Here is a 23,765-nt window from a genome sequence, read left to right as displayed (position 1 = left end):
CACACACACACACACACACACACACTCTCCCTCCCTCTAATGCACAAACACCAGCTTTGCAGGCGCCCCATTCGTCAGGGCCTGCCTCATTCTGCCTCCCCTCTGCCTGCAGATTGGAGGACGGAGGAGGAGAGGGAGGGCCGAGGCAGAGGAGAGTTGCGAGGCAAAACGGCTGGTCACATGAGCAGAGATTCTGTTTACAAACCCAAGTCAGAGGAGAGGAAGGAGAGCTGCAGTCTGAGCTTCCATTATGAAGGGAAAAGCTCTGCCATGACCCAGCCAGCTGGAGGTGCAGGAGCCTGAACACACACTGCCTTTCCTTTGTCTCTGATTCTTCTTTTCTTCTTCTTCTCCAGTCCAAGCAGCAGATGGTTAGAGGGAGAGTAGGATCCCCCTCCTTCCCTCTACACACACACACACACACACACATCTTCTGCCTGACACACAAACAGCCTGAGGACTGTTGTTGACTGCATGGAGCTGCTCTCACTTTGTTTGGGCTTTGAGGGAAGATCATCTTCATCACCGAGGAGGAATATCTACTGCAAGATCAGAGGAGTGGAGGAGGAGGAGGAGGAGGAGGAGGCACCAGAGGAGACAAGAGGGGGGTGAGATTTGTGAAAATCCCTTGTTAAAAAAGCAGCTTCAGCAGGAAGACAAAAGCACAGATTAATGTTGGATTATTGCCTTCATTTGGGGTGAGGATTGTCACTGTAGACGCCGGATGTCATTGGATCGAGAGGAGGACATTGCAAAGTGAAGTGAAGGAGGCCCCCACTTTCTTCTCTGATGGAAATGTGAGTATTTCCTGTCTGTCTTGTTTATGAACGCGCGAGCTGCAGATTTTCACCAAAACAAGTCCTCACTCGCTGGATGAGGCCTCTGCAAAACAACTCGCACTCCTTCTCAACAACATTTCTTTGTTTCTTCTCGTCTCGACATCATTTTAGAAGCACATGAGATCTCCATTCCAGGACCAGAACCCAGAAACAAACCTCACACCTCCACACATCTTTAACACACAGAGTGGCTAATCCAGATTTGGGAATGCTGGGCAACACAAACTGCTGAGCCAACTAAAAAGAAGAAAAAAAAGGCCCACACCTCCTGAGGATTCCTGGAATCTGAAAACCTTAGATGACTGTTTTGCTGCTGGAGCTCTGACACAAACTGAGGGAAGGAGCGATCCAGCTCAGGACAGCTGAATCCAGGCTACACCAGGACCAGATTCAGCCCCAGCAGGGCTGGCTTGTCTCCAGCCTCTTTCCTGACAGGGTCTGAATTCACTGCTGCTGCCTTCAGGAGTCACATTTCATGCAACCATTCCAATGGTGTAACGGTGAGTGCATTTTGTTGCAAATACACGAGAGGTGGAGGTCGCTCGCATGAACCTGGCTAGTTAGATTTGCACAAATTAAAAGTGGACGGTTTGTTTTTAAGCGTGATCAAAATGGAGTTTGTGTAACAGTTTGGACAACGGCAAGAGTTGTAATATTTGTTTTGTGTGCTTGCATACAGAAACCTGATGTGTGTTTTCCAGTGCTACTTCCCCTACACCTTTGTAAATACTCCACCCCACCAGCAAATGAYCCAACCTTTGCCCCCTCCTGTCTCCAGGCTGTCTATTCACTCACTATATTCACTCACTACAAGGAGACACATGGACGCTSGAGGCTGCAAAGAGCATCCTTATGGCAAATTAATAGGAACACATGTGACCTCTGTGGAAGTGGGACTTCCTCTTCTCTTGTTTTACCAAATGCTCCTTTCCCTCCCAGAGTTCAGTCTGTTTAGTTCACCCCACCCCTCCCCCTAGCAACAAACTCATGCACTTCCATTATGGTAGCCAGAGACCACACAGCTTACACACACACACACACACACACACACACACACACACACACACACACACACACACACACACACACACACACTGCAAGTCACCTCTGCAGAGTCCGTGGAACAGATGGTGGCGTGATAGAAGTGATGTCCGTCCTTCATGTTTGTCTTGTTCACAGGCAATTAACGCAGAGTCCTGGGAGGGCCTCAGTTGCCACCTCAGCGCCTGCTGCAGCTCCCTGGACTCACCTGCAGTTATTACGTTTATGTCATCACAGAACAAACCTCACAAAAAAAAAAACGCACTGTAAAAATCATACAGCATTTGCTTTAGGTGTCACTAAACAAACACTTCCTGTTTACTGCGTATTCAATAACAGCCCCTTTTATAACACTATAAACAATGCTGTTTAAACTGAACAAATTGCTCATCGCCTGTATGTTAGCCAGATTCAAGTGTTTAAGAACAACCTTTGGTTCTGGGATTCTCAAAGTCGAACAGCCGGGTACTTTGTCACGTGAACCGTGTTGTAAATGGAGGCTGACATATTGGTTTGGGGGAAAATAGGATGAGTTCCTCTATGTGGAAAATAGGAAAAATGGTGAAAAGTTGCTATAGGACTGCACTTCTCACTTAAAAAAAAAACACCCAGAGATAAAATATATATATTTTTTTCTAACTGCAAGAGTAAGGGGTGGGGAGAAAAAAGACACGTGTTGTCGTTCTGCCTCTGCAGACCTCTGTGCTCCTCCTTGTTTAAAAAGAATTGCCTCATTGTTTTGATTCAAAACACACTAAAACAGGCTAAAATGAAGAGTAAACACTCAAAACTACACACTGAATATAAAATCCAAACATGTTAAAAGTCACAGATCTAATTAATAAAGTCCTGCTCTCACCGGCTCTTCATTGCCGCCAATCTCCATTCAAATTTCGCCTCTTTTTATTTTCTTCGTCCTGTAAATTTTTTTCTGCTTGTCAGATAACTTTGAGCCTCGGTGAAAAAGGAGGTCTGGGGGGTTATATTTTTCTCGGTCTAAGAGAAAGATGAGACTRACGATGGACAGCTGTGTTTTTTCCATGAGATTACTGTTTSCTGCTCCCTTCAGCTGCAGTTTTCCCCCATAAAAAAATGGAGGTTGAAATCACGTGACTGAATGACATCACGCCGACTTCGAGAATAGTCTGGTCGTTTTGAAGTGATGATCTGTCAAATAGTTATCAGTGGTTTGCACCTTATCAGGCATGGAGTTTGGAGAAAAGGGCAAAATTCTAAGGGCGACACTAGACCTTAGATGCTGACGGGGCTGCGGCTGCTGAACGTATCAGTTCGCCCTAATCTGTACGTCAAAAACTTTACTCAACTCCTGGCGGGCTGAAGCCTGAAAGCCTGAAAAACAATATAAAGCATTAGCCTAGCTTAGAAGACTTTTGCCACTTCCCTCCATACTCTGTGGTTCTGTTTGATGGAACATCACAAAAAATGACCAAATTATCTCATTAATTTAGGCTCATAAGCAGCACAGCTACCTATTAAGGCTAAATATCAGTTTTCTAATATGGGAAATTTTACAGTGCTGGGTTTGTTGCTGCAAAAACAACAACAACAAACCCAGCACACTCACGAGTTCACGTGAGTGTGTCAAAGCTTTCCCCCTATAAGGTATAATGCTTGTTTCTGCACATTCTCCCCGACAGGATGTCTTTGTGGTTTGGGTTTTCAACGCTCTGAACACTACTGCAGCATGACGTCTGACATCTACCACCTCCCACTCAATGTGTATGTCATTGTGCTGGGCATCGGCCTCTTCGTCTTCATGCTCAGCCTCATCTTCTGCTGCTACCTTTTCAGGTAGGTGGAGCAGGAATGTGAACATGGTTAATCCTTTGAATGTTTCGGCACTTTGACTAAGTGTTGCAACAGAACGTGTCGGTGCAAAGTAACATGGATTTAGACTTGATGATGAGAGCAGCACTCGGTCTTTAGAGGAGGCCACAGCTGCCAAACAGGGAGCTTATTCTTTTTTATCACAACACATTAAATGGCTTGATTTTATGTGAAAAGATTGCAGGTAGACTAATAATTGTCACCAGTTGGTTTGGCTTCCTCTGTGCTGTATTCGCACCTTTCGCCTCATTGTTTTGATTTGCAGCCRCGTCTTTGCTGCCTTTGTTCGCTCGCGCCGCTCTCATTGGTGTTGCTTTCAGCTGCAGCAGGCAGCTGTCGGCTGTGAAACCCACTAAAACCTCCCAGTCTGACACAAAAACAAGTCAGTGAACAAAAAGCAAGTTTCCTTTAAGAAAAGACAAAACAACATTTAATTCTGGCTTGATGTCTGTGCGAATGCTAACGCTGCAAATGTTTAAAAGCGTGCTTTAATTACAGATTAATGCTGTGATTTTTGTCATCATTGCGCAGAAGTTATTAAACATCACGGATGTTATCTTGTTTTAGAGGTTCAGTGGTTTAGGAGCTAATGTGTTGGGGACACTTCTTGAGTTGTGAACTGCTTGGCAGAAAGAAACACTCTTGAGATTCGATCAGCCTCTGGAAGGTCAAGTCCTGATGAGGTTGTATTTATGTAATGTTTGAAATACGAGGTCCATWATTGATGATGTATCCTCGTAAGCCGATTCTAATATAATTAGACCCAACCTCTTCCTAACCTTCTGACGTTATCTTGGCTTCCTGAGACAGATTTATCCAACCACTAACTCTGGTGGAAGCTCAAAGCGAGCAGCTTCAGTCATCACTAAATATGGACATTTGCTTTTTCTTGAGCTCAGATGCAGTTACTTACCTCCCTAATCCTCATACTTWCAATTAGCCTCCATCCAATGTAAAATCTGGATGTTTATACAGCTGTGGTAGCTTGGCGGTCCGTGCTTTAATCCCGAGGCTGTAGGTTCGAGCTCAAGAAGCAAACACCAAATCTTTCAGCAGTTGTCTTGCTGTGATGACTCCTAAAAAAGGGAGCATCTGAAAGAAAAACATATGTATACAAAAACTTCCTCCCATAGATCCTAACCAGGTACTAAAACCCTGAAATTACACATTTTAAAGTGATAGTTCAGATCTTTTGAAGTGTAGTTCTGTGGACAGGTTTTGCACAGATAACATATCTGTTTTAGAGCTCAGTTTGATCAGCTAAAATAGTTTGAGAGAGGCCAGGCTTTAGAGATTGGAGATGTTTTAGGATGATGACAACTCACTTTAACTCAGTTCAGATTAGCCATTAGCTAGTTAAAACTGGGCCAAGATAGGATGTAGGTCAGAGGTGTCTTTAACTTTRAAGTTTCATGTTTAATCTCAGCTAAACACAAAATGTCCCATTCTTCCTCTTATAGCTACGTCTGAGCACTGCTAACAATAACTGAGCTCTGCTTGGTATTTCCTGCATAGAAACAGCATTTTAACATGTCCTTTTATAAACACTGATAAGTACTACGCATACATGTCAACCCCTTCGGATGTTTACCTATATAACAAGCCTCAAAAATCCATAATTTTTGCAAACTATCCRTATTAATCGCACGCGTGTGAGCGGGCAGGGTGCAGGCTCTGTCAGCTGCAGAGATGACAACAACCTGCAGTGCAAAGCAGGAGGAAATGAGGACGGGAGAACTTATAGAGTGGGTTGATGGTTATTTGATGTTATTTATTGTTTTTTTTAATGTCCTACAGGTTCTGACATGTTAAATAAATTTGGAACTGAGTTAAAAAAAATTGTTTAACTTGAAAAAAAAATCGTGACATTGCTCTTTACGTCTGTATACCTGCAAAATGAGGGAAAATCTGTCCATAATCTACAGCTAATCCGTAAAACTTGGCATGTAGACTTCGTGTACGACTGACTAAATGTGTAATAAATACTACAGAAATATTCAAGAGAAAAATAAGAGAGTTTTACTCACTGTTGAGATGTGGTAAATAGTTGTCTTCTTGAATTCTGAACTCTCCCACTTTCCTTCAGGGAATTCCCATGCATAATCTACATGCATTRTGGGAGRTGTAGTTTATGGTCAATGCTGGCTTTAAAGCATCTTATTTTGAAACATTATTACAGAGATATTCAACTAAATTGCTCAAAGGGCCACAGTTGCTTAATCTTTCACTTTTTAAGTTTATTTGTTTTGTTGCATTGGACCATAAATTTAAAGTTTTACCATTGATGTGAAAGCTATTTTCATATTAAATGAAGTAAAATTAATAAATAAAATTTGGAGGTTGGAACAGGACTCCTTTGGCGAGCCAGAATTTGACACATATGGCTTACATTATGTTTTATTTGTACTCAGAAGTTGGAAAAATGAAATCAGAATTCTGACTCGGAAAGTTGGAGGTTCCTGATCAGCTTTAACGTCCAAACTTGTACAGGAAAAGTTGTGATGGCTGCAATAATAACAAAACAAAAGCTTTGATCAGTTTGCATCTTCAGTAAATTTAGTTGCTGAAGAAGGGAGTAATCAAAACAACAACATATGACTCAAGCTTTCATGTGATTTTCAGCAGATTCAGCAGAGTGCTTTGTTTATATAGAGTGCGTACCTGCTTTTCATATCAATATATCTGAAAACCCACTGGGGTAAACTCTTTCACCATGTTTAAGTTTGATTTCATCCATCACACAAGTACCTTTAAACCCAATAAGTCACTTGACTAAACATGAAAGTATGAGTGAGAAATGATCAGCGGCCAACTGTGACTAAAGGTCGAGGAACACCCACTCATGTTCTGCAGGAACCTGCCAAACTGAGACTCAGCGACCTGTGCTCGTTCTCATACAGCTGTGTGTGTGTGTGTTTGGTGCAGACTGCAGCATTTCTCTCTGTGTCCCCCCCGTCAGGTTGAAACAACAAGGAACGAGGGAGCAGTTCAGCTACAACGAGGTGAGTCGCTGCAGTGACTGTCTCACCAGGTCAATATGTAACACAAGCCTCTGAGGGATGTTCTAAATACTGGCAGCTCTATAGCATCAGCTGGGGAAACTTAACACCACTCTTTATAGATGACCTTGAATCCATCTACGTGTTATCTACAAATCCAGCTGCGGCTTGATGCGATGCGTCGTCGTACTGAACTCATCCCAAGCTTTTCTGCTCTGGAGTCTGACAGGAATTATCTCACAATAACCAACACCTTTTATCTACATGTCACCCCCCCATTCAGGTGGTGCTGAAAGGAGCGAGCAAGAAACTGAGCCTTCTTGGAGTAAGTCCCTGTTTTGTTTTGTTTTTTTGCAAAATCTTGTCAGACAGCAGCAGTTTTAACTTCTTGAACATGACTCAGTGTTTCCACATTAGCTCAGATGATGCACAACGAGGCAGGAGAATTTGTTCCCTTGGTTAACTCAATCAGGATGTCATTAGTGCTGCATATGCCAGGGTGGAGATGATGTGCAAATTGAAAAAAAAATAATAATCTAGACTTGGATGTATGCAGGACTTCACCAATTATTACAGTAATTCCTTTCGTGGCTATTATGTTCTGTCTTTCTTGTGTTGATCAGTTTATCTCTGACATTAGTTCAGATCCTGATGTGGTTTCAGCTGTGCCACCTCTCCGTCAGCTCCCTAATGGTTTTCTGAGTCAGCCCGGCCCGCTCACCTGTTCCCAGTCTGTAATCAGTCCAGGTGATGCCAGCACCTCATCAGCCTAGCTCTAYATATTCGACTGCCCCCTCAGTACAGTAGTACAATTATAGCCTCTAGTTCAGGGGTGTCAAACTCATTTTCACTGAGGGCCACATGAGCGTTATGGTGGCCCTCGAAGGGCCACTTGTAATGAACTTTGACGTTTCATGTTTAACTTTGACTAAACAGTGTTTTAACACGTCCTCTTTTAAACACTGAAAAGAACTAAGTGTATGACTGACTAAATCTGAAATAAATACAGAAATATTATTAAAAGTAAAACTAATAAAGTTTTACTCTTCACTGATGAGTTTCTAGTGAGTAGCTGCATTATGGCAGATTTAGTTTATGTTTGATGGTGACTTTTTAAAGCAGCTTATTTTCAGACATTAGTACTGTGCTATCCAACTAAACTGCTCAGTTACTTAAAGCCAACAGTTCAGGGACAGGAATTTATTAAATGTATTTTTATTTCATTTATTTTTATAAAATTTATTTTGTTGCATTCAACCATAAACTTAAAGTTTACCATTGATATAAGAAACAAATTTCATGTTACTGTAAGTAAAAAAACAAATAAACAAAAAAATAACTGGGGGGTGCCCCCCCTGGCGTGCCACACAGGAGTCATCCGCAGGCCACATTTGGCCCTCGGGCCTTGTATTTGACACATGTGCTCTAGTTAATGTGAGTTTGACTTGCAACAAAAGCATTTCTTTTGTTTTTATATAAATAATGTAAGTGTATTTTTCACCTCGTCTAGTCGAATCTTAAAAGTTCTGAATATTATGAGCACTTTCATGCGATACAATGAAACGTTAAGTTTTGTTATGAATGACTAACCCCTAACCCCCAACCCTAACCCTATCAACCCAAGTTTTAGTCCATAACCTGTAAAACTAATAATCATTTCTGTGTTTGCGCAATCCGATTAGCTGCAGTGGCCATCTTGAATTGAGTTGACTCCAACTGTTCATGAGTTTTAAATTACATTCTGAGAGTTTCCCCAAAGATGTGACACAAGGTGTAGAGCTCAGAGTACATGTGGCGAAYGACTCCCAACTACTACCACAGCAAATTTTAGCTCAACATCTGTAAAACTSACCRCGTTACAGTCATTTTAGGGTTTTTAGTGGTGGATTCCACGCATTTTCATTCATATATGTACATTTAATAAACACAGAACTGATTCGATTTTTGTTGTTGAATGACTACAAAAGTATAGATAGATAGATAGATAGATAGATAGATAGATAGATAGATAGATAGATAGATAGATAGATAGATAGATANGATACATAGATAGATAGATAGATAGATAGATAGATAGATAGATAGATAGATAGATAGATAGATAGATAGATAGATAGATAGATAGATAGAGAGTACAAATGCTTGAACCTTCTAACGTCGGGGTGAAGATGAATAAACTAATGTTTGTTTTTTGTTCTGTGTTCATGCAGCAAACCTGCGCAGTGTGTCTGGAAGAGTTCAGGACCCGGGATGAGCTGGGAGTGTGTCCGTGCTCACATGCATTTCACAAGAAGTAAGTGCTGCTAAACATGGAAAAGTTCTGGCATACTGCTTGTTGTGTTGCATGACAACATTTTAAAMTGGTACTGCTGAAAGTACGTGTTGGGGACGAGTCTCAGCTACTACTACGTCAGGGATGTGGATAAATCTTTAATCCTACACCAATATTAAATCTGACAACGGATTCCAAAAGAACATTTCAAACCATACAAAATAACACCAAAATCGTGATTATTTGAAGTATGAGGGAAGTTATTGATGTTTGTTTAGGTGAAATCAGCTCGTTTTCTTGCTGCAGTTCACAGCAGAACCTATGGGGCCTTTGTGACCATTTCACCTTGCTGTTTTCTAATTTTGCTCATAACTTACTTAGTGTTTAAGATATTATTATGAAATTTTAGGAAATGATTCACTTTCTGGTTTTTGTAGGAAGCATCTTGTATCCTAAAAACTAATAAAACTTAATAATAGCCAATGCAAATGTAGCAGAAAGTGTTTAAAATAATGTCTTAAAGTAAGGAAATGAAAACAATTTAAAAACCATGTGGACATCTGTTTTGTAAACAAAGCTCCTCAATCAATGACAGCGTGTTAAATGTGTCAGGTGACGAAGACGAGCGTCAACACATTTTGCAACAAGCGCTRTTCCGGATTGAAAAAWWCATYGACATTTCAAATCATTATCAAATTTGAAACAAGGGCAGATAAAATAATGTTCTTCATGGCAGCTTATCTCTTTAAGGGSTCACTAGAAAAACTCGGGTGATTTACTTTGATCCTCTTTTCAAAACGCATCAACAAAAATTAAAAGCTCGAAGACGAGGCTGTAGCTAACTACCTGTCGTCAGCGTGCTTTGTTGAAACTCGTAGAAATAACGAAGCAGGAGGAAATTACAAGCAAACGCACCGAGMARCCTTGTACAGTCTGGTCACAGCAGTTTGGGAAGAAAATGGCAGCAGCTGTTGACGAACTGTCAACATCCCTACTTACAGCTCAGTATCTGATCTCTAACCAGCTTTGTGTTTTCTAAGGTCGATTAGCCGTGGCTGTAATTTGAATGAAAACCAGCTACAAGTGTTATTTTTTAGATAAGAAAAATGAAAACAATTGGAGATATTTTAAGTAGCTATTTATTAGTTCTGCACACATTCTTTAGAAAGTTCACTTACATTGTTGCACCTTTTGTATTAAATGCTTCTTTCCTCTCAGAAGCCACGCTCTGGTTGATTTGTCAAAAAGACGACTTATCTTTGAGTGCCTTTAACTAGTTAAATAGTATGTCTCTTMCAAAACACCTCTCTCTCCCTCTGAACACTTGATTGAAAATGTCAAAAGGTCGAGGAGAGATAAGACAAAGATGAGACCTAATTACCTAATTTCCCTCTGGGATCAATAAAGTATTTTTGAATTGAATTGAATTAAAGACAGAAGTCTGAGCAGCTGCGTTGTAAAGAGAATATCAACTGCTTCCAAAATGTGAGCAATAACAAAGGAAATGGAATAAGGAAGTCAAAATTATAACATATATTGCTGCTATACTGACAAATGATGCTCGTTATTTACAAAAATCCATGAATGAGGAAAAAAAAAATTGAGCACCACTTTCAGTTTTGCAACARCCAGGAACGGGACAGTGTTATCTCTTTCAGTTAGGTAAAGAATGGTGCAATGTGTTCAGTGATGCAGAAGACAGAATAAACATGCAGGCTCTTTGATTAGCATTTAGCTCTGTGATTAACAGGAGCAGCTGTTATCTTGGTTTTAACTCAGCAGGGATCTGTGGACCCTTCACAGGGCGTCTCAGTCGGTTAAAGTCCAACTGAAGCCCCAAGCCACGTTACCTGTGTTAGTCTGACTTTGAGAGATTCTGCTTAATTCATACATTTGAAACCTTGTTCCTAAGTTTATTATTGTGTACCTGTATGTTTCTGTGAGCTTGTCCAGAGTTTGAGCAGAATTCTAACTGAGGTTAAGGTTTGGTTTAGATGTCATTGGTTTAGATGTCAGGGTTGGGTAGCAGAGGTTACAGTGAAGGGGCAGGGCTTGGGATTCAATAAACACGAGTCTATTCTTAAACTTCAGAGGGTACAGATAATAATACTTTAGTATATTAAATCATCAGCGGGGAGGGAAAGACTCATGGCAGACTGCTTCTTTTCCTACCAAAGTATGGGTGTGACTAACCTCAAGTACAAATTAACCCAGAGCCTATGACCTACAAAATAACTAACAGACCTAAAACCCAACCACTAATTATAGCACACAAAAATTAATGACAAGAATGTGTCTGTGGCTAAAAAAAAATAAAAAAATAAAAAAAACATCTTAGCAAATCATTTTTAAAATTCAGTTTAATATTTGAAGACTTGGACGACCAACTCTGGCGTCTCGACCCTCAGTTTGATTCAAAGTCTGAACAAAGGGGAGCGTCTGGAAGCTGATTATTTTACAGCTTGTTCAAAGCAGAAGGTGGTTAAACTATATAACTACATAAAAATAAGGTGCTGCAGTCACCTGAGCTGTTCACTGTGGACTTGTGACCCGTTACAATCATTTAAAAGCTTTAAAACATTAAGAAATCCCAAATATCTCTGAGCGCCATCAGGGCATGGCAGTATAGGCTAATAAGGACTCCATCTAAGTGGGCGCCACAAATGAAGGACCAAAACTGTTTTTATTTTGTTTTATGGGAGTAATAAATAGTAGTAATAATCACTGATTRGTCAGGTTTTTGAAGGTAACATGTTCTGCTTTGTTCCTACATGAGGTGTCAAGACTAACTGGTCGTGTAAATAAAAAATAAAATAATGATAATAGAAGTTTTGGTTATGATCTCAGATAAAATTTATAAAATACTGATTTTATGTTTTATTAATCCAAAGAATTTAATAAAATGCTTTTCAAACAGCTGGAAAATGCGTATTTTTAAGTAGATCTTTTACAAAATTTCCTGGAAGCATACACCTGGACCCCCCCTAGAACTGCTTCACTCCACAGCTGTGGAGTGAAACAGTTCTAGGGGGGGTCCAGGTGTATATGCTGTCAGCAGATGTTGGCAGGTATGAGGTAGACGTCTGGTATTCTGTTTCAAATAAATTATATTAACTATGTTAATTGGACAACTTAAAATAATAAAGACAAAACTATTTAATTTGGTACATGAATGTTTTTGTAAATGGGCAGTGAGATTTAGAAAATCGCACGAGGGGCACCGCCTGAAATCTTGCCTGAGKCTGGCCCTGAGCGCCATTAAAGATGGGTGGTCATGCTGTCATACCTGTCAGGTAAATTTCTCACCAACTACTGGAAAGTTACTAAAGAAAGTTTCAAAGTAATCCTTGGATWCATATTTACACCTGATTCAAGATGGCCACCACAGCTGATCACTTATTGATAATTTAAGTCAGATGTCCAAAGTGTGGCCCGGGGGCCATTTGTGGCCCCTGAACTGATTTTATGTGGCTCCTGACTTCAGTTCAAGAATTATACTGCGGTAATTTGTTTACAAATTTGTCCCCCCGGCACAGGTGTTTGATGTACATGGAGGCATTCTATTCATTATTAGGGCAAATTTATCACAAAGTAAAATCTTACTATTAAAAATATTGGCAACAAAACAAATTGTTTGTCTTTAAATAACTAGACTCTTACCTTTTTCCACATTTATCTAGTGACTTCCACTCAAAAGCTGATTTTGCTGCACTCCAATCTGCTTTAAATTAGAGAATAAATTTGTCTGTATACAGCAAGCATTTTCAACAAGAGTGATCAAAATCCTGATTTTATTGATCAAGATTGACTAAATTGGGTTATTTTTTCCCCCTAATTGAAACCTAGAAAATTGCAAAATATCTTTCAATAAGGGAATCCTGCAAAACACTTGTAAAGTTCTGGATCTAGATTAATTTACACATCAATTTCCAGCAATAAATCTGACTACTTTATTTGTTTAAKTAAAGTATTCAATGCTTAGTTTATTGTTGAGCAGGTAAAGGAATAATATTTTTGGCCCTTAAGCCCTTCTGACTTTATGATTTTGACCCACGTGACTAAATGTTTGGACACCCCTGATTTAAGTCAACTCTAGACATGGAGCTAAACCATGGAGTGGAAGTAGCTGAGGGTAATCCCCAACACCTCCATTGAATTGGGTTGTCTCCAAATTTTAAATCCATTATAATGTTCCAGTTACACTTCAATAATTAAAGCAAAGATGCTCTATATGTCGCCTTCAGAGTGTTGTGAATGACTCATCTACTCTCACACCAAGTTCAATCGACATTCCAGCTGTCAGTAAAGCACCAGTAAACACTTTGCTCGTGTTTCGTCCCTTCAGGTGCCTGCTCAAGTGGCTGGAGATCCGCAGCGTGTGCCCCATGTGTAACAAACCCATCCTGCGTCTCCACTCCGACGCCCCCCAGGGTGCCGAGGGGCCCATGGATCCAGAAGAGGTGTGAGAGAGCGCCAACTAGACTCCCCCCTTCCAGAAAAAAAACACACACATTAAAACACACTAAAGATGACTGACAGCAGTCATCTGGAAAGGTAATACTGATAACCATCCCAAAGTGGCAGTGACCTTCGAGCAATATGCCTCCGTGGGGAATTGGATTTTGATAGTGCCAACGTGTTCGGTCTGATCAGGCAGAGAGATAAACGAGTAGAAWGATTTTCATACAGATGTGTAGTTCTACTTCCATGTTGCACTGTTCACCTAAAAAAAAAAAGGGCCAGGAAAGGGAGCCACATTAGAGCTGGACATCATCGCCACCGTCACTGGATGAGTAGAGCCGCACTGCCAGAGGCATTGAGCAGGACATTACAGGATCAGTGAGGATACCTCTAATAACTCAGGGGTGTTACCAACGCAGCCAGCACAAACCATGTTATTAACCCTATAACCCAGTGCCACACACGCATCTTCAATACTGCCAACGTAGACGAAACACCCTGGCAGCCAGAGGTTAGCCACAGCATCTGGCTGAAAACAAAAACCAGCTAGAATCAACCGTGACGATTTAAGTAGAAAATGTTGTTACAGATTGTGTCCACGACCCTTTTCCCTTAAAAAAAAAGACTAATAGAAAACTAGTCTTGCTTGTATGTTTTGTGTGTATAGGTCTCCCTATATGATGTTATTTTGTATTTCAAATAAAGTGTCATGTAATGTATTGTAGTGGTGTCGCATTCTTTGAAAAATCAACCAAAATGTCCAGGATAGTTATTTAATATACAAAATAGTTAAAATGCAAGTTGATGAAATGATAAAACAGCTTGTTTTTTAACATTAAGGACACATTTTACAGAGATCTATTGCGCCACATCTATAAAAAAAAAACCCAATGTAAATACAAGCTGAGCTGTTGGTCATTTTATGGACAAGCTTTTATGAGCAGATCGAGTCCAGAAGCTCTTTAACTTTCAGCCTCTTTGCCTTTATTTTCCACAAACTCCAGAGCCTTTTCTTTAACCGCCTGGACGCTCTGAGGGGTGCCGTGTTTCTTCTCGTACTCCAGGTAGCGCTTGAAGAAAAACTTTATCTTCTTCACGGAGACGCTGAGGTTGATCACTCGATCGAACAGAGCCCTGAAAACACGAGGTCTACGGTGAAGCAAACGAACTGATAAAACGTCAGCAGAGGAGGGAAGAGCTTTTTCTTTACCTGACTTCCGTCTGCGATCCGTGTTTGACCATGAGGTCGATGAAAACGGACCACAGATCTGTGCGTTTCGGGTAGCTGGTCAGGACTTTGTCCAGCATGTTGCGGCCTCGCTCTGCGTCGCCGTAACGGAACTCCAGCTGAGCAAACTTAGCGATCACGTCCACACCTGAGAACGATGACAACGCAGAAATTAAAAACCACGAGGCGATGAGCAGCCAAGAGACAGAAATTCATAAACAAATATGTTGAGCAACAGAAGACGTTAACTTTATGAGCATGTTTCTATGTGACGACCCACACGTGTCACATTATTTCATGGTTACAGTGAAACAAGGTGATGCAGGTGCACAGCACTTTTAACCTTTGTTCTATGTTTGACAATTTTACTGTTTCGTTTGTCAAAAGTCAAGATTTCAGATCACACAGGGGTCCACAAGCCATAACTTGGGGGGTCCTAAAATTTCAATAAATTGTTAATAACCTCCGCCAAGGGAGGAGGTCATGTTTGCGGTCGCGTCTATCTGTGGACAAATTACTCAAAAACTTGTGGACGGATTGTCATGTAATTTTTACCACATGTGGGTATTGGCCAAAGGAACACACCATTAAATTTTGGTGGTGTTCCAGATCACGATGCGGATACAGGAATTTTTCTTTTAATTCGAGCGAATCAGCCTGGCTAGGCAAAGTGTTATTACGTCAGATGCATGCCTGTAGGAAACAGGAAGTACAAATTGCATCGCTGGGACTGCACCTCCCAGGATGTCTACTATCAGGAAAGTTGAGATTATTCGGTTATTAACTAGTTTTGGTGATGTTTACATGCTGTCTGGAGACGTAGAAAATGAAATGCGATAAACAGGACACCGAGGGTCCTGCTGCAGTCCAGCTGAAGCTGGTACCGGACAGCGGGAACAGTTGACCAAACCATGTGAGGTACCCCCTCCAACTAAGAACTTTATTGTGTGATTGGTCAGAAGTTTGTGGGAGTGTTTGTTTGTGCTGAAAGCGCTGAGACGCTGTATTTTGCTTCAACAACTCGCTTCAAAAAGGAATAAAAAAGGGCTTCCAGAACCGACTGTACCAGGAAGCAGCTTATAAAGATAGTCAAACCACTAAAAACTCATAAAATGTGATACTACAGAAGTTTTACACAGTGGACTCTGACTGAAAAAAACTTTGGAGCTTAATCTGGGACAAGTTTGTGGATGAATAACGTTGGGTGACAATCTCTGGCGTGTTTTTTTGCGACTCCACCGGGAAGAAATCCCGTGCATACTGCCTGCTTAAATGTTCACTATGAGAACTTATTCAGCAAATGTGTTTCCATCTTTTGCACATTAACTATTGCAGGATGGGGGAAACTGGCCTTGGCAGAGGTTTGCACTCTCCGAGTGCTTCTAGTTTATTTTTTATTTTAAAAAATGCAGACGGGGAACAATGCACTGGTAAAACAAATATATTAAACCAAACAAAACAACATTACCATGGCATTTAGGGGATAAAATGACAGCATGGGGTTTATAAGGAGGTCCCTGGAAAATGTTCACCCTTGTAAGGGGTCCCCAGAACCCCTAGTATGAGGAGTTAAACTGGCCATCTTACTTTCTTTAGAGGGCAGGTTCTTCAGCGCCCTCTGCAGGAGGCTGCTGGCAGCGTCGCTCTGACCCTGCTGGAGCAGGAAGGTCCCGTAACTCAACCACACTGCTTTGTCCTGACGGAAACGCTTCACCATCGTCTTGTACAGCCCCTCTGCCTCCTGAAAACAAAACCAGGACAAATGTAGACGTTAGCAGCTACAAAAATGTTTTTTTTTATTTCATGGTGTGTCAAAGAAAAGCTCAAGTATTAGCCAGTGAACCTTGATTTTGTTGGAGTTGGTGTAGATGTCTGCCAGCTGCTGGTACACCGGCATCGGCTCGCAGAACTGCACGGCTCGCTCAAAGACTTTCTTCAGACTTTCCTCTGTGCCGTACATGTTCTCCAGGTTCAGCAGGGCCACCCACACGTTCAGTTTCTCCTGCTCCTCCCTGGACCAACACAGAGATCGGGGTTTAACGGCACGTTCTAACGGAGCGCGAGGATTTCAAGCGGCGACCAACGAGCATTTAGAGATTTGACGCACCTGAAAGAGATGGTTTTGAGGGCCCGCTCGGCCACAGCTCGGGCCTGCTCGATCTGCGTGGCCTGCAGGTGATGAGCCATGTACTGCAGCCAGAGCAGGGAGCTGTTGGGAGAGGCTAGAAGCAGCCGCTCGAAGGTGGCGGCGTCCTGAGGCCGCAGGTTTGGATCCATCAGCTCGGTTTCCCGCTGCACCAGGGCTTTTTCTGCAGACTTCTTCTCCTGCTCCAGCTCATGGTGAGACTTCTTCTGGGGCTGGGGACAGACAGAAGACGAGAGGTGAGGCACATCCACAGTGATCTGGATACTTTAAACACATTTTAAGGGATAATACTGAATAACCTAACATGCAAATCACCTTAGTCTTTTCATCTTGCTCCTCTCCGTCGCTGGATTCCTCCTCTTGTTCATCTTTCACAGGCTTCAGAGAACTCAGCCCCACATCCCAGGAGAAACCTGCAGACACCTGCAGCCTGGATGGACCTGCTGAGCTGGCAGTCACCTGCACACAAACAGGAAAACTCATCATTCCAGCTGTGCAGAATAAATTTAGATTCAATTAAGGAAAGAAAAACAAACAGCTCCTGAGAGCTAGCTTACTTTTGCAGGTTTATTATCTTCATCCTCTTCCTCTCTGAAGTACACTTCCACTCCGCTGTCATTCCCGTCAGCTTTCTTCTTCTTCTTCTTCTTCTTTGGGATCGGAGGTTCTGCTTGCTCCTACAAAATAAAACGTATAAATTATTCATCAGACATCTTTGAAACGATCATTTATTACTGTCAAAGATTAAAACATTGTAAAAGAAAACCAATAAAAAAATATACAATGTAAAAAGAAAAAAAACATGCTTGAATCTGTTACCTGCACACTCTCTGCCTGAACACGCTTTCTGTTTGCTTTCGTCTCATTTTTGTCGAGACGCAGCGGGAGGTTGAGAGACTCTGGAAGAATGTCTGGCTTGCCGGTGTCCTCGTGGAGCAGAGACAGGTCCACTAACTCGTCCTCTCTGTCAACACTGAGCAGAAGATTAGATGTGATGATGTCTGAAGTCCAGGTCAAACTGTCCTCCTCACTGATACAGCACTCTGGATTAAACTGGTGCCTCTCTTATCACTGATAAACATTTAAAAATGTTTTTTGTTGACAATAACTTGCATGCCCAGCGTGTAACCAGAGCAAACTCAGACAAGGACGAAGCTTGAGATTTGTGAGAAGCATCTTGCAGGGCTCTAGAGTGAGACTAATTTGGTCACAGATGCGAATGGATTTTTTTTAAAGTGTGACGAAAAAAATACTTTGTTTGAGGAGGATGGGGAGCGGWTTCCCCTCCAAAACCAAAAGTTTCCACGACCCATAATAAATCAGTCTAGCAGCATCAACCCAGCGCTACACTCTTCTATCCTTCRCATYGACTTCCATTCATTTACCAGTCATTTCTAWAGCCTAGCCTAACCTCACCAGGCTGTGTGTACCAGGAAAATGGTCAAAATGTGTCCCCACTATGTAGCAAAAATATACAGAAGCATGTAGCAAAACAAGAGTTTTTTWAAGTAAATAAGTAAAGTTCATTTATATAGCACCTTTCATAGATATAAAATTACAAAGTTCTTTACAATAAAAGCAAGAAAAAAATAAAATAACATTAAAAGCATCATATTCAAACAAAAAGTAAAAGTAAACAGGTAGAGAGAAAACAAATATATCTAAAAGCCTGTTTGCAAAAGAAAGTCATCAGTAGAATCAATTTGTTAAGGACTAATTTATGAAACTCACTTCCTTTACATGAGCAATAGAGCTGAATATCATCAGCATAGAACTGAAATTGCACATTTCTGAATTGYTGGATTACCTGCCCGAGGGCAGAATATAGAAACAGAATAGGTCCCAAAACAGAACCCTGGGGGACACCTAACAAATTATTTGTGAGGTAATATTGCCCTAATGAATAGTGATTTAAAAAAAGTGAACCTGTAAAACTGTGATGTTAAATGCAACACATTTGAATGTGTTGTGTGCACCTAAGAAAAAAAGTTAGGCGCACGAGTGCAAAAATTTTAGTCTACAGCCCTGTTTTGGTGAATTCAACTCTCTGATTCTAAACAGTTCTGAAAGGTGGTGTTTTACCTGAGGATTTTAGCGGTGAGCAGCATGTTGACAGGCAGGTGCTTAGACAGATCCTTGTGGTTCTTGATGAAGTATTTAGAGACCTTTTGAAACTGAACCCGTCCGGTGATGCTTCTGGACAGCCTGGAAACAGAACAGAGWGTAAGAAACACGTCCAGCTGCATGTTGTTCCGTCTTCAGTCCACACGTGGTTGGATTGCTGTTACCTGATGAAGACCCCCTGCACCCCCACAGACTTCACGTAGCCTCGGATGAGCTGGCCAATCTCTAGTTGGTCTGTAGACAACACTTCGGGGTCCTTCCCTGGCTGGGCTTGTGCAGACAGCCTAAAGGAGTACGTTGTAACATCATGTTCTTTAAAACTCAATTAAATCAATAAAAATAAAACTTTTCTTACCTTGATGGGCGCACAGACAAGTCCCACTTTCCATTTTTACAATCTAAGAGGTAACACCTGAGGGGAGAAAAGAACAGAAGTGCTAGGCAGCTCATTTAACGTTATTTAAATTTTTTATCTCTTATTAGCTCTACATGTGCTGACCTGATGATCTGATCCTTGCTGTATGCCGCCAGTGGGTTTGGTTTGTAGGTGTCAAAAACGTCCGTGACACAAAGCGTTCCCGCGCCGCCGAAGGGAAGTTTGACATGAATGCCGATGTGCGGCTGAATATCTGTCACTATTCCTAAACTAGTGCCGCCTTTCTCTAGTTTTTGGATCCCTGGGACAGGAGAGGACAGCAGAGATCAAAGGTCACAGCTGTGATGATTTACTTCACTTGGAGCGAACAGCTACATAAATAACAAGAAAACAATCTCAACGGTTCTACCTGTGAGTGAGAGAATGAGGCGTTGAGGTCTGACTTCCACCACTTTAGCTCGAATTGCTTGACCCAGCTTGTACAGTTTCTCTGGGTGTTTAGCATCCTGAGGAAAAAATAAAGTATTTTATCTATTATGTGAATTCTGCATTACTTTTTTCCCTTTATATTTTTTTGCAATCTAGCTTTTTTTTTTTTGCATAATGGCTTGAGTTTGTCTTGTGCAACCTTTAAAACTTGGTGTGGTAATAACGATCTTAAGTTGAAATATATATATATAAGAGTCATCACTCGAAAAAATATCTTTATCCCTCTAATATATTATTTTGTAAACTGAAATTAATGAAATTCTATGATTTGATTGATTATATTTTGTTAGTTATGTATAAAGCACACCGAAATGCATTACCTTTAAATGTTCAGATAAATTTTACAAAGAGAGAGAGAGATGTTATAATCTAAAGGGAATAGAGATGTTCATGAAACCTAAATTCAGAACATGTTTGAAAGAACGATGCACCTCAATTCAAGGAGTGTGACTGTGGAATAATTTAGAAGACAATGTTACATCAATATGATAAAAACTGGACTGTTAAAAAATATGAAATTGTTTAATATGAAGACATCCACTTTGTTGTTCTAGAAAGTTTCAATGTTTTGTTTTGTTTTGTTAACTGAAGATCCTTATAGTTTGAATCTATATTTGAGGAAAAAACGGGCACATATAAGATTTTTTTCTTCTCTCTGCCACCTTTCATTTCATTTTATTTGTATTTTCTTTTTCATTGTACATAGAATTTTGTTTTATGAAATGAATAAAGTTTTTAACTTAAAAATAAAAAAAAAATTCCAGTAAAACTAAAGAAATGATCGTTGATCCAAGGGGATTGAGAACACATGATTATGTGACCTTTGTAGGACACTCTTAAATACCTGGGTATTATTAAGTGAAATACTCTGTGCTGGAATGGCCATGCTCATTATCTGTGCTCCAAACTAGCCTAATAACTGCATTTTTTGTGAAGACTTAGTCTGTTTGGTGTCTAATCAAAAATGATGCAGATCTTCTACGATGCTGCTCTTGGCAGTATAATTAGAAATGGCACAGGCCTTGGTTCAGCTCACTTATTGTGCAGTTCATAGTGAAAACCTCAATGACAATAATTGGGTTAAATTTTCAGCCTTTGCAGTCTGTCTTTGGCTCTGGCTCTGTAATTAAACAGGCAAAAAGGATCTTGCAGGACCCGTCTCATGTTCTGTTTGCAGATTATTAATTATTACYTTCGGGGAAATGCTACAGAGCTATTCGCTGCAAAGACAACCTTTTTAAATGATCCTTTCTCCCAACATCCATTTCTCTTCTTAATAAACCGTGATTACTATTGTAGGTGGGGGTAAGATTTAGTCCTGGTTTATTCTTATATACTGTTTAGTATATTGCTCTTTTAATACATTTTAATCGTTTTATTGCTGGTTTTATATAATAACATCAATGAAGTTGTGCTGTGTCTGGATGTGCAATACTTTTTATCTTAATTCACAGTTTTTAGTTTCAGATGCCATGTTTTAATTCAGCTGTCTTTATTTTTATTCGTTGATAACTGTCCTGTGACGTTTCTGGTCTAACGTGTTCGTATGTCTTGCAGTCGCTGTAATTTCACTGCAACAAATTTCCCTTGAGGACAATAAAGTATATCTTCTCTTACTTTTATTTATTTTTTTGCTACCTTTCTAATTTATGCTTCTCACTAGCCTTTAGCTACTTTTAGCTAGACTTTTACTTATTTAAGAAAGGCTTTTGATACTTTTAGCTTACTTTTTTTTTTAGCTTTTGGCTTGTGTTCTGCATCATTGAGTTTTAACAACTAATTTTTGGCTTTTTTTAAGTAATTTTCAGAAATCATTCAGCTTTTACTTTGTTTTTTTTTCAAGAAAAAGCCGTTTCTCTACTTGTCTTAAGCATTGGGCATGTTTACATTTAAAAATGATTTATTTTCCCCTGAGAACTCTTTAAGGGGCAGATATTATAAGATTTTTTTCTTCTCTCTGCCGCCTTTCATTTCATTTGTATTTTCTTTTTTTATTGTACATATAATTTTGTTTTATGGAATGAATAAAGTTTGAAACATTAACGCGACACTTTACACAGAAATGTGCTCCTCTTACAGTAGGATTCTTGATCATTGCCAGCAGTTCGACCGTCCCGTTGACAGACGGATCACAGGTGACCTCTAGACACTTAAAGTCAGAACGAAACTGGAAACAAAACATATCTAAATGTAAGGTGGTGGTTTTCTTCTTCACTTTTCTCTTTTCTCTATAAAAACAAGCTTACCTTTGATGCAAAGCAAGTAATTTCTTCGCCAACTTCATAGCTTCTCATTCCTTTATGTGCTGAAACTGGATTTAGATCTACGCTGCTGTCTAATTTGCTGCAGATCAAAGCAGAAACTCATTAGTAATGATATAAAACTACAAATTTATTATAATAGGTTATGATGAAAATCCTTTTTTAATGTAGAGCTGTGAAGCTACCTGGGTCTCAGTGTGAGCTCAGAAACTGTGTAGGTGAAATTAGGATGAGAGAAAGGCAGAAATCTGAAAACAGAAAGTTTAAATTTATTTAACATCACATAGATTCACTTTACCATTTTTTTAAATGTAAATTTCAATTTAAGCCAATAGAGAAGAGCTGTTTTACCCATTACTGGAGGTTTCTCGCCCTCCGATCACCCTGCAGGTGACCACGCTGCCTGGTTTCACAGAGGAGGTGGGGAAGGAGCCCACGTGCACGTCGGCGGGCTCCATCACCTCGGACACGTGCACGCTGCCTTTGCTTCCGTCCTCCAGCGTGATCTTAATGGACGTCGGCTTCACGGAGCGCACTTTGCCCTGCAGGATTTCACCGAAGCGGTGACCCTGAGACCCMGCCTGGTTTTCTGAAGGCGTGTGGCTTTGCTTTGGTGCTGCGCTGCCCGCCCAGGACACCAGGGGGAGGCCTTGCAGCTCCTCACAGGTGGGATCTATGACTTCAACCTGTAAAGTCTTCCCCACTGTCAGTTTGTCGGACTCGAACTCGATGTCGTTCATGTGGCTGCTGGTTTGGATGACAGTCAGCTGAGCTGTGCCACACAGTGAGATGACAGCAAAGTCTCCGTCTATGAACTGCACCTCAGCAATGTATTTACAGTCTTCTGTCAACTATGGAAAAAGCAAAAATGTTATCACAATAGTGGAAACAACCAAACAGTCTGGTTATAGTTATGTTTATTACTGGTTCACAAGGTAAGATAAGTAAGCAGATTTTTGGCCTGATTTAGCTTTTTGATGATTTTAAAGACGAGCTGATTATCATGGAGGCTCTGAAGATAATCTTAGGAGATATTCCTGCCGTGTGAGGTGCGTTAAGAGTGATCTAATTGACATCAGGACCACTCTGATCTCAAATCAGTAGGGGTGTAATGATTCGTTTTAACAACGATTTGATTCTTATCACGATTCACGGCTGCCRATATGATTCGAGGACGATCATGGTTCATTTAAAACGATTCGATTTGAAACGATTCAGTGACTTAAAGGATCCCTGTAAAGGACATCAGAGCTCTCTTTTCCACCTCCTCCATGTACAGGTTTGCAACAATAGGGAAAACTGGGGAGCCCATAGCACACCCATGTTTTTGCCTTTAGTATTGCCCCCATATGTGAAATAGGTCGATTCCAGGCACAGTTTCAGATGCAGAGCGGAGTAGTGCGGTTATCCTAACTGGGCTTTTCTGAAAGCAGACAAGAAACCCAAACAGGATTCCAGCCAACAACCAGCTGAAAATGAAGACCCTAAACCCAGACCCAAACCAGTCGTCATTCCATATGTGGCGGGAGTTTCAGAGAAACTGAGACATTTATTCTCTAAACACGTTAAAGACGTTCCAGTGGCTTTCAAACCCCAAAACACGTTGCAACAAAGATTAGTTCACCCCAAAGACCCAGTTCCCCAACAAAAACAGAGCAATATAGTATACGCTGTTAAGTGT

At 40.7% G+C, this 23,765-nt stretch overlaps 2 protein-coding genes across 2 annotated transcripts in view; one reads left to right on the top strand and one right to left on the bottom strand.

Annotated features, from left to right (window-relative positions):
* Positions 1 to 145: 145 nt before the first annotated feature.
* zgc:175214 (RING finger protein 122) lies at positions 146 to 14,179 on the top strand. Its single transcript, XM_014010226.1, has 7 exons — positions 146 to 797; positions 951 to 1,339; positions 3,539 to 3,692; positions 6,688 to 6,730; positions 7,011 to 7,052; positions 8,938 to 9,020; positions 13,345 to 14,179. Exons 2-7 carry the CDS (start codon positions 1,315 to 1,317, stop codon positions 13,463 to 13,465), a joined length of 468 nt encoding a protein of 155 aa, XP_013865680.1. The 5' UTR covers positions 146 to 797; positions 951 to 1,314; the 3' UTR covers positions 13,466 to 14,179.
* A 40-nt stretch (positions 14,180 to 14,219) lies between these two features.
* pdcd11 (programmed cell death 11) overlaps positions 14,220 to 23,765 on the bottom strand; it is a gene marked incomplete at its 5' end in the record, with an annotated part of 15,217 nt that continues 5,671 nt past the window's right edge. Inside the window, 17 exon segments of the mRNA XM_014010217.1 lie at positions 14,220 to 14,594; positions 14,671 to 14,836; positions 16,276 to 16,429; positions 16,532 to 16,700; positions 16,796 to 17,046; positions 17,150 to 17,293; positions 17,392 to 17,511; positions 17,654 to 17,807; positions 18,917 to 19,039; positions 19,123 to 19,242; positions 19,314 to 19,370; positions 19,458 to 19,635; positions 19,744 to 19,840; positions 21,901 to 21,990; positions 22,070 to 22,166; positions 22,270 to 22,332; positions 22,436 to 22,935. Of these exon segments, the coding sequence (XP_013865671.1) occupies positions 14,423 to 14,594; positions 14,671 to 14,836; positions 16,276 to 16,429; positions 16,532 to 16,700; positions 16,796 to 17,046; positions 17,150 to 17,293; positions 17,392 to 17,511; positions 17,654 to 17,807; positions 18,917 to 19,039; positions 19,123 to 19,242; positions 19,314 to 19,370; positions 19,458 to 19,635; positions 19,744 to 19,840; positions 21,901 to 21,990; positions 22,070 to 22,166; positions 22,270 to 22,332; positions 22,436 to 22,935 (2,655 nt within the window).

The sequence above is a fragment of the Austrofundulus limnaeus genome, unplaced genomic scaffold (genome assembly GCF_001266775.1).
Source record: "Austrofundulus limnaeus strain Quisiro unplaced genomic scaffold, Austrofundulus_limnaeus-1.0 Scaffold66, whole genome shotgun sequence".
Lineage (NCBI taxonomy): Eukaryota > Metazoa > Chordata > Actinopteri > Cyprinodontiformes > Rivulidae > Austrofundulus > Austrofundulus limnaeus.
The sequence above is the reverse complement of the archived record's forward strand: the minus strand, read 5'-3'. Positions and strand labels throughout refer to the sequence as shown.